Consider the following 9,498-nt stretch of genomic DNA (forward strand, 5'->3'; position numbering starts at 1 on the left):
ACACACACTGCCTCACAAGATAAGATCTACCTCTGTTCGAATCCTAGCGCTGGCAGGGACAGAGGCTGGTGGCACAGGGCCACACACCTCACCCCAGGCACACACATTGCTGCCAGGGGCCCCCACCTTCCACCCATCTACTTCCCCAACAGGTTTCTAATGGCAGTGTGTCAGCCCAAACCCAAGTGGTCTTTTCAATGGTGACAGCAGATCCTGGATGAGTTCAGGTGTCACCAGGAACATAGGCCAGTTTTGAGCCACGTCCTCCATATTGCTCTCTGACTGTAGTCAAAGGCCTTCAGTTCCTCCCCTGAGTTACACCTGCCTGCCACTCTATGTGGGGCTGAGGTAGGTATCTAACTGTATCCTGGTACCCTGTGGCTGGTGTTGGGCCATGTCCCTGGCCCCTCCTCCTCAGGTAATGACCCACAGAGACACAGCACTAATGCCCAGCAATGATAGTCACCCCAACAACCAGCACCCCAAAGGTGCCAAGGCCCACACCAGGTGAACATCTGCACAGCTGCTTGTATACAATGTCATCTTTTCTTGACCTCACCTTGACATTTCGCACTCAAGTGCATGCACACACACACACACACACACACACACACACACACACACACGCACGAACGACAGCTGAGTCTAAACCCTTTCTATACCTTACTTCCAACAATGGTGTCACCTGTCACCTACTCAGGAGAGGGGCTCTTATGGAGACACAAGGACCTGTGCTGGGCTCACTTTAGTCATACCACTAACCTGACTCAATGTGCCATCAGTCACCCCCTCCATTCTTCTCTGTGTGTCCCTCCCTGCTCCAACTCACATAGCCCTTTCCAGCTACCAATCCACTCAGGCTGTGGTCCCCAAAGTGAGGCCTGGGCCCTATCCTGATCATACACATCTTGTGTACCGTGCCCCGCTGCTGCCACAGGCTAAGCGCCCCATGAGTCTTGCCCTTGCTTATCACAGGGATGGGACGATGACAGTGTTGTCTGCATCCTGAAGCAGCACCACAAGAACTGAATGTGCCCTGACAGGCCCGGGGAGAGTTCCTGACATAGAGTGCGCTAACAGCCACTGACGCTCTTGTCTTCTGGCATCTGGTGTCCTAGCCTGGCACATCTCTGCCCTGTCAGTCACACTCCACAGGCACACCCTCAAGGGGCCAAGACCAGCCTCCCGCACTTCCTCTCTTTTCCTTCACCCATCCAGCAGCAGCAGGTGGGGCGCAGCCATTGCTCTAAACGCCCTTGACAAAGCCAACCCTGTGGCCCTCTCCACATGCAAGGAAGCCTGTCGCTCCAGATCCCCTACCAGGTACCAGCTTCCCAGTCTACACTTCACAGTCCGTCTCCTCCACATTCCTCAGATCCTCCCTACCCTCCTTGAACTTATCTCTGTGCCTGCCTATCTATCTATCCATCTATCTATCTATCTATCTATCTATCTATCTATCTATCTATCTATCTCCAGCTGTCACCAGAAGGCCTGGGGCTACACTGACTCATCAAGATTTTGCACACAGTAGGTATTCAATAATAAATATTAGCCCAGTATGGTGGTGCACACCTTTAATCCCAGCACTCAGGAGGCAGAGTCAGGAGGATCCCTGGGTTCCAGGTCTGCCTGGTCTGCAGAATGAGTACCAGGGAAGTTCCAGTACATAGACAGTTCCAGGGTTACATAGAAAGACCCAGTGTTAAAATAAACAAATAATAAATAAATATTAAACTCCAAAATTAAACACCAGGCGTGGTGGCACATGCCTTTAACCCCAGCACTCGGGAGGCAGAGGCAGGGGGATCTCTAGGTTTGAGGCCAGCCTGGTCTACAAGAGTTCTAGGATAGCCAGGGCTATTGCACAGAGAAACCCTGTCCCAAAAAATCAAAATAGATAGATGATAGATAGATAGATAGATAGATAGATAGATAGATAGATAGATAGATAGATAAAATTTAAACACTCCAAGTTATCAAAGCCCTCAAACACTTAGCTGATTGCCCAAAGTACCCTTGTGGGTGGTTTGCATCACTGGGTAAGGCCAACTCTGCCAATGGGGTGGTTTAAGCACCTCTGAGTCTTTGCTAACTGTTGGGTTTTACGGGAAATACGGCACGGCATGCCCAGACCATGCCTGGTACAGCCATCTGCTCATTTCCTTGTTTGAAGAGTCACCGCGATATCCTGTATTTAACTGGGCAAACACATTCTAAAGTTGATCAAGCCGAGACGGTTCTGTGCCGTGCACTCACGGCTGGGGCAAACAGCTTCGCTATTTGGCTGAGTTCTGATGTTTTCTGACATGTCCGAATGAGTCATCAGCCAGTCTTTCTGACCCTACAAATGACTCTTTTCCCACATCCACAAGTCTGTGACACATATTAACAAACGGTGGCAGGAGCTGTGCCTTCCCGCCAACGGCCATGTTCTCTAAGGTGAGGAGGCTGAGGCCCTAAACTACACCTACCTACACGCTCCAGGCGTGTTAAAAATGGGGGATTGTGGGAGGGATCAGCAGGGAAAGGTGCTTGCCACGCAGCCTGACAACTGGAGTTCAATTCCTGGGAGTTGTCCTCTGACCTCCATCCACATGAGCGCCATGGCACACCACGTCTGTGCACGTTCACACACTAACTAACCAAATGATTAGATAACTCAATAAATAATGGAGTGTCAGCGTCGCTATAAACAACCATTGTTGGGGGGGGGGGAGCCTTCGGCACTTGAGTTTCTCGGATGGTTATTAGAGAAAGGCCAACACAACTAGCTTTTCCTGCATCTGTGAGAAAAAAGTCCCCAGCACAGAGTACAAAACAGCATCCGAGCACCCCACATAGAAAAAGAGCACCTAGAAAGACCAGCAGGCAAAAATGGCGGCTATTTGAATTATCACCTGCAGACTCACACGTGTTTTAAAAACAGTTTTGTCTCCGAGGAGTACCGAATTATCAGCTCTCTTTTTACAGTGAAAAGGACCATACCCCTCTCCTGTCCCCAGCTACCCAGCTCCACCCCCATCCCCGCCTCCCAGTCCTTCGGCCCCTCCCCCCCACCAGCCCGGCCAGTACATCCCTCACATCCGCTGGTTCCCCATTCAGGTACACCTCCCCAATCCATCAGGCTCCTCTGGAGCTGAGGGCTCACAGCCCTTCCAGGAAGTGCTCCAGCAAGACCCAATCACTGCCAGGCTGCACGGCTAGTACTTGAGGGCAGTAATAGCTTCAAAGGCTTTAGGGCATGGCTGTAAACATTGAAAAGCCAATTACTCGGCACTGAAAGTGGTGCTGAGTGAGTCTGAATCAACAGCTTTCCCACACTGTTCCTTCATAAAATGTAAGAGTCGCCTCCGGCAGAACCCAGGCCTGGTCTGGTCTCTTGGCTGGCCTGCTGTTGAGACCTGCAGGCCTTGCAGTCACAGTGAGTCTCTTCTTTGAAGGATGAAGCAGCCAGAGGTCTAAGGGCTGCAGCATGGCGGCGGCATGCCCATCCCAACGATTGCTTCACACCTCTGAGCAGCCCCGTATCTTTATGCGGAAACCTCTAGTTGCCAGAGGAACCGTAAGAATGTGAGAGTTTAGAAAGCTGCTGGAAGCCGGAGTCGGAGGGAATGATCTTGGAGGGAATGGTCATCACACTGACAAGTGCAGAAGCACATGAGGCCCCAGCTTCCCAGGAGAACGCCATCTCAGACAAGAGTTGTTGATGATTACCAAGCAATCAGAGCCCTGAACCACCACGGCTGTGATCGGACTGTGCGCCTACACAAGTACTACAAACCACCCTCCTGGGAATCGATCCATCACAGACACACAAATGCCCAGCATGGACCTGCTCCCCTTTAAACGCTATGTTCTTCCCAGATCTAAGCCCAACCACGTTGTCATATTTTCTACTCTGTTTTGTCTAGAAGACATAGAGGCAAAGGAAACAGAACCTACTGGAAGCAGCCACAACCCTGGTTAATAGCTTATGACTGCGTTCCAAGGTGGTCTCTCCACTTTCTCCCCAACAGATCATGGCCAAAGCCACGTTGAGTCCACACTGCTTCAAAACACAGCCCTGAAGTCCCATATGATATTAAAAGACCATTAGAAGGGAACCAAGTCACCCCAGTCCCTTCTGCTTAAGAATCTCAGCCAATGAGACACGTGGAAACTGGACCTTCAGTTCTATCATATCCCATAACCCCTTGGACTCAGAACCCCACACACCTGAGCCCTCCTCCCTGGTATATTGGCCAGTGGCCTGTTCCCAGCTGATGGAATCCACACTTACGAACCCCAAAAAGCCAGGGCCCCTCCTTGAGCCACTAGGGCCCTTTCATTGTCCCTTAGCCTCTGCTCAACACTCTCTCCTCTGGGTCTCCAGCACCCAGGCCTTGTTACACAGCAGATTTGCTGCCAAGCCTGTGATGTTAAGATGGCAATTCCTCTCCTTTCTGCCCATCCTCCTGCCCCTCCCCAGCAGCCCTGAAGCAGGCTGCTGGTTCTCACACTGAGTCGGACAGCCTATGAACAAACTCCCAAATTATAAGCCCGAGTCCAGGGACAGGAGCCGAGATCAAACAGGGTTGTGCTTTTCAAAGAGTCACCCAGAGGCAGCACACATGAGCCCATTGTTATTATCTAGAGGAGACAGAAAAGCTAGACCAAGGGAACCCCAGCCATATTACAGGGTGACTCAGGGACCATCCAGCAATTTCCAACGGTCCCACCCGGGAACTAATTGGTACATGGAGCAGGGAGTGACCTTTGATCCTTCCAGACAGCCATGTACGCAGCAGGCTTACTAAAGAACGTCACTAGACGAACTGGACAACTCGGGTAACCCCAAGGCCAGGTTTTAACAGCATGATTTGGGAGAAGCATAGAAAAACCCTACAGTGGAGCTCGAAGCAGCCCAGACTTGCTCCCCACAAACTTGCTGAAGGAAGCAGTGAGGGGCCTCCTCCTCCATGGAGCTAGGTTAAGGAGCACACCCCCACCATGCAACCAATCACAGCAGCAAATGCCAAGATGGTTGCCCAGGCCCTGCCCAAATGTGTCTAAGCCTGCCCAGGCGGCTACTGGCGGGTCCCCGAGGCTCTCCGCGAGTCCCAAGGGAGCAGCAGCTCTTACCCACAGGCTACTCACCTGACACAGACACCTCCATAAGCGCCTCCAGTGGCCGGTTGTTGTCCAGGTCCCGACTGAGCTGCAGCTCTCCTGTGGCAGGATCCAGCAGCAGCAGGCTCAACTCATTGCCTTGCAGAAAGGTGTAATTGAGGCTGTCGGATAGGTCAGGGTCATGGGCTGGGATGCGGCCGATCACACCACTAGGGAAGCTATTGGATTTATTGGTGACATAGTTGTTGAAGAGGATCTGGAAGTCGGGCAGCTCCGGTGGGTTGTCATTCTGGTCCAGTAGACGGATGTGCACGGTGGCCCGGCTTACCAGAGGAGCGGATGTGGCCTGCACCACCAACATATAGTCCCTCCGGACCTCAAAATCCAGCTCGACCAGGGCGCGGAGGTCCCCACTCAGTAGGTCCAGCTGGAAGACCTCAGGCACATTGCCCTCCACAATCTGATACATGATCTGGGCGTTTGGACCCTCATCCGGGTCATTGGCTCTTATTCTTGCCACCACTGAACCCACAGGGCTGTTCTCCTCCACAAACAGCTCCAGCTCGTCCTTCTCGAACACTGGGGGGTTGTCGTTAATGTCCAAGACAGTCACCTGAACCTCCACTGACGCACTAAGGGGATTTGGGTTGCCCCTATCTACAGCCAGAGCCCAAAGGTTATACACGGCCACATTCTCCCTGTCCAGCCGGCGCTGGGTACGGATCACACCAGATGTGGGCTCAATGTAGAAATCTCCATCTCCGTCGTCCCCACCCTGAAAAGTATACAGGAGGCGGCCATTAGGGCCCGAGTCCCGGTCTGTAGCAGAGACCTGGAGGACGCTGGTAGATGGGGGGGCATCCTCGAAAACAGAACCCTGGTAGAAGTCTCGCAGGAACCTGGGCGCATTGTCGTTGGCGTCGAGGATAAGGATCTCCAGAGAGGTTGTGTCTGACTTCTGAGGAATGCCATTGTCCTGAGCCGTGATGGCCAGTGTGTAGGCAGCCTGGTCCTCATAGTCAAGTTCCGTCATGGTATAGATGGTGCCAGTGTCCGGGTCAATGCGGAACTGTGGTACTGGGTCCTCTAGCACATAGGTGATGCGGGCGTTCTCACCCGTATCCTCATCTGTGGCACTGATGGTGGCAATGGAGGTGCCCACGGGCCGGTCTTCGCTAACACTGACCGTGTAGTGGGAGCTCTGGAAGACAGGCCTGTGGGTATTGGCATCAGTGACGTTGATGAAGACCTGCGCTGTGTGTGAACGGGTGCCGTCGGACGCAGTCACGGCCAGCACATACTGCCGTTCCTGCTTGTAGTCCAGGGGCAGGGCCAAGGTGATGAGGCCACCGCCGCTCTGGCTGCTGAGGGCAAAGCGGTTGCGGGTGTTTCCGCCCGTCAGCTGGTAGGTGATCACACTGTTGGCATCTCGGTCTCGGGCCCTGAGGGTCAGCACGCTGCTCCCCACAGCCGCATCCTCGTTCAGACGCAGCTCATACACGGGCTGCGTGAACACGGGGTCGTTGTCGTTTACATCCAGCACCGTGATAGACACGCTGGCCGAGGAGCTCATGGGCGGCGAGCCGTGGTCCACTGCTTCTACCCCAAAGCTGTAGTGTTCTAGTAACTCTCGGTCCAGCTCTGCACACACAGTGATCCAACCGGAGCTGTTGTGGATCTGGAAGGGGAAGTCTGGAGCAGAGACGGGGTTCTCAGAGTCGATGCTGCTGCCCCCCAAAATAGTGGAGGCTGTGTCCACTAGACGATACTGCAGCCTGGCGTTCTCCCCTGCGTCCGCATCCACTGCCTGGATGTGCAGCACTGAGTGCCCGAGGGGCACATTCTCCAGCACGGCAGCCTGGAAGGGACTACTCACAAAGATGGGTGCATTGTCGTTCACGTCTAACACCTGCACCGAGACCAGCCCTGAGGAATTAATGAGAGGAGGTCGCCCCCCGTCCTGTGCCTTGATGCGCAGGGTGTACTCCCGGATGGCCTCGAAGTCCAGCGGGTTGATAACATCCAGGCTCCCACTAAGAGAATGCAGGTAGAACTGACCCTTCAGGTTGCCGCTGACGATGCTGTAGTGTATGGCTGCATTCTGTCCCTGGTCCCGGTCAGTGGCCTGGACTCGAAGCACAGGAGTGTTGACAGCTACATCTTCTGGGACTTGAACCACATAGCGCTTCTCACTGAACTGGGGGTAGTTGTCATTCTCGTCTTCTACCACTATGTGGACGGTGGCTGAGGCACTGAGTGGGCCTGGATTGCGACCCTGGTCATTGGCCTCCACCAGCAGCTGGTACTCAGCCGCCTCCTCACGGTCCACCACAGCCCTTGTGCGCACGACCCCCGATCGTGCGTCTATCTCAAAGACACCACCTGCACCCTCCAGCAGACGATAGCGCATGTTGGCGTTGGAAGGTGCATCCCCGTCGGTGGCACGGATGGTCAGAACCTCATAGCCCACCTCGAGGTTCTCTCGAATTCGCTCTCGATACTCAGACTGCTCAAAGACCGGACTGTGGTCGTTAGTGTCACTGACAGTTACGGTGAGGTAAGTGGCAGCTGAGCGCCTCGGGGAGCCGTGGTCCACAGCACTAACTTTGAGTACATGAGTGTCCTTGGTCTCGCGGTCCAGGGCGCGAGCTGTGGTCACTGCACCCGTGGTGGCATCGATGAGGAAGTAGCCATTAGAGCGCTCATCGAACAGCGCCTCCATCTGGTAACTAAGGCGTCCTGCTTCGCCTTCGTCTGGGTCGTGCGCGCGCAGTTCAATGACCGCAGTGCCCGCAGGCTCATTCTCAGGCACTGACACCTGGTAGCTGGGCAGCGGGAACTGCGGGCTCGTGCTGCTGCCCGCGCCCCGCCTAGATCGTCGCACCACCCCCGCCCGAGGTTGAGACTGGTTAAGCGACGATGGCGACACCGAGGGCGACTCTGAGGGCGTACCGGAGGTCGCCTCTACTACCAGCTCTACCCAAACGGCGCCTGCCGCGCGTCCCAGGGCGCACACCAGGCGCAGCCCAGCTGAACCTCCTGGCCGCAGGCAAATGGGTCCGCGCCTACAGCGGGTCCCAGCGACCGGCGGGCAGCTGCAGGCGGGGAAGTTGGTGATGGCCTCAAGCACCGAAGTCAGTGAGGCTGCGCCGCCGCCAGAAGCCGGGAAACAGAGCGCATCTCCGAGCCCAGGCACGGAGCGGATGGCCCGAGAGCGCAGCTCCGTACCGCGGGCCGAGCGGCTGAGCACCCGGACCCCACAGCGGGCACCATAGGCGCGTGCCCTCAGTACCAGGCTCGGGGCGGTCGGGGCGCCGCGGGCGACCAGCCGGACCTGCAGCGGCAGCAGCCTCCCGGCCAACCGTGCACAACCCCGAGTCCCCGCGCCTAGCCCAAGCAGCTGATCGGCTGCTGGCCCCTCACGGCTCACGTCCAGCAGCTCCCGAGGCGTGCGCGTGGTGTCCAAACTGTAGATCCAGCCCGGTCCGAGGGCGAAGGCACGGGCCCCGCCCGGCACCCGCAGCTCCCAGGCGGCTGCTCCCAGCCCCAGAGCTGGCAGGGCGGCGGCGGCCAGCAACACCAACGCGGACAGCACGCGCGGCGATGACGGCGCCATGGCCCGGAGCCGCAGCCCGAGCCGGGCGCCGGAGCACAATCCATGCACCCGGCGCACCTCCGCATCCACCCGGCGCGGCCGGGGGGCGGCTCCCGCGCGCCCAGCGCCGGGCCCTCGGGGCGGCCCGCGCTCTGCCTCCCCGGGGGCCCTGGCGAGGACACTGGGGGCCGCGCGCCCGGCCTCCCGCTCAGCTTCCACTTCGAGAGCACTTTGCGAAAGTTTGCCAAGTTGGTTTCAAGATGGCTCCTCCGCGCGTCCCGGGAGGGCGCCGCGCATCAACCTGCAGCAGCGCCGGCTCCAGGCGGCTCCAGGTGGCCCCAGCACCGACTCCGCTGGGCGGGCGTGGGAAGCTGGGCGGGCCTGGGGCGGGGCGGGGGCTGCGAACACCACAGTGCCCGCAAACCCCGGCGACCGATTGCTGGGTGAGCGGTTTGCTTTACCAGCGCCCCCGCCACTGGCTCTCTCCTTGCCCCCGCCCCCGGCCCCGCCCCGCCCCCTCCCAGTCGCTCATTGTTCAGCCCTAGGCGGGGTTGGGGGGGGAGATGAGGGGGAGGGAGCCAGCCGGGAGGTGCGCGCCCCGATGATCTCCATGGAGACGTGGGGGCGCGGCCCTAGCGGGGGCTGGGCTCCAACCCCCTCCCTTGCGGCCTGGGCACCCAGCCTCCGCGGGGGGCGGGGCCCTGGGGACTTGGCGCTCAACTACTGTTCTAGGGTCCCGGGCCGCTGCTGCCAAAGAATGGCTCAAAAAGTTCTTCGCTGGGCCGGGTGCA

The 9,498-nt window shown here is 57.1% G+C and overlaps 1 protein-coding gene across 4 annotated transcripts in view; it reads right to left on the reverse strand.

Moving 5' to 3' along the window:
* Celsr1 (cadherin, EGF LAG seven-pass G-type receptor 1) overlaps window positions 1-9,191 on the reverse strand; it is a 137,410-nt gene extending 128,219 nt beyond the window's left edge. For 3 of the 4 annotated variants that reach the window (XM_039080317.2, XM_063263331.1, XM_006242167.5), the window contains exon 1: window positions 5,140-9,191. In XM_039080317.2, the coding sequence (XP_038936245.1) occupies window positions 5,140-8,728 (3,589 nt within the window). In that variant the 5' untranslated portion in view covers window positions 8,729-9,191. The remainder of the gene's footprint in view (window positions 1-5,139) is intronic. The other variant, NM_001427591.1, reaches the window with a different exon arrangement.
* Window positions 9,192-9,498: the final 307 nt, after the last annotated feature.

The sequence above is a fragment of the Rattus norvegicus genome, chromosome 7, assembly GCF_036323735.1.
Source record: "Rattus norvegicus strain BN/NHsdMcwi chromosome 7, GRCr8, whole genome shotgun sequence".
NCBI lineage: Eukaryota > Metazoa > Chordata > Mammalia > Rodentia > Muridae > Rattus > Rattus norvegicus.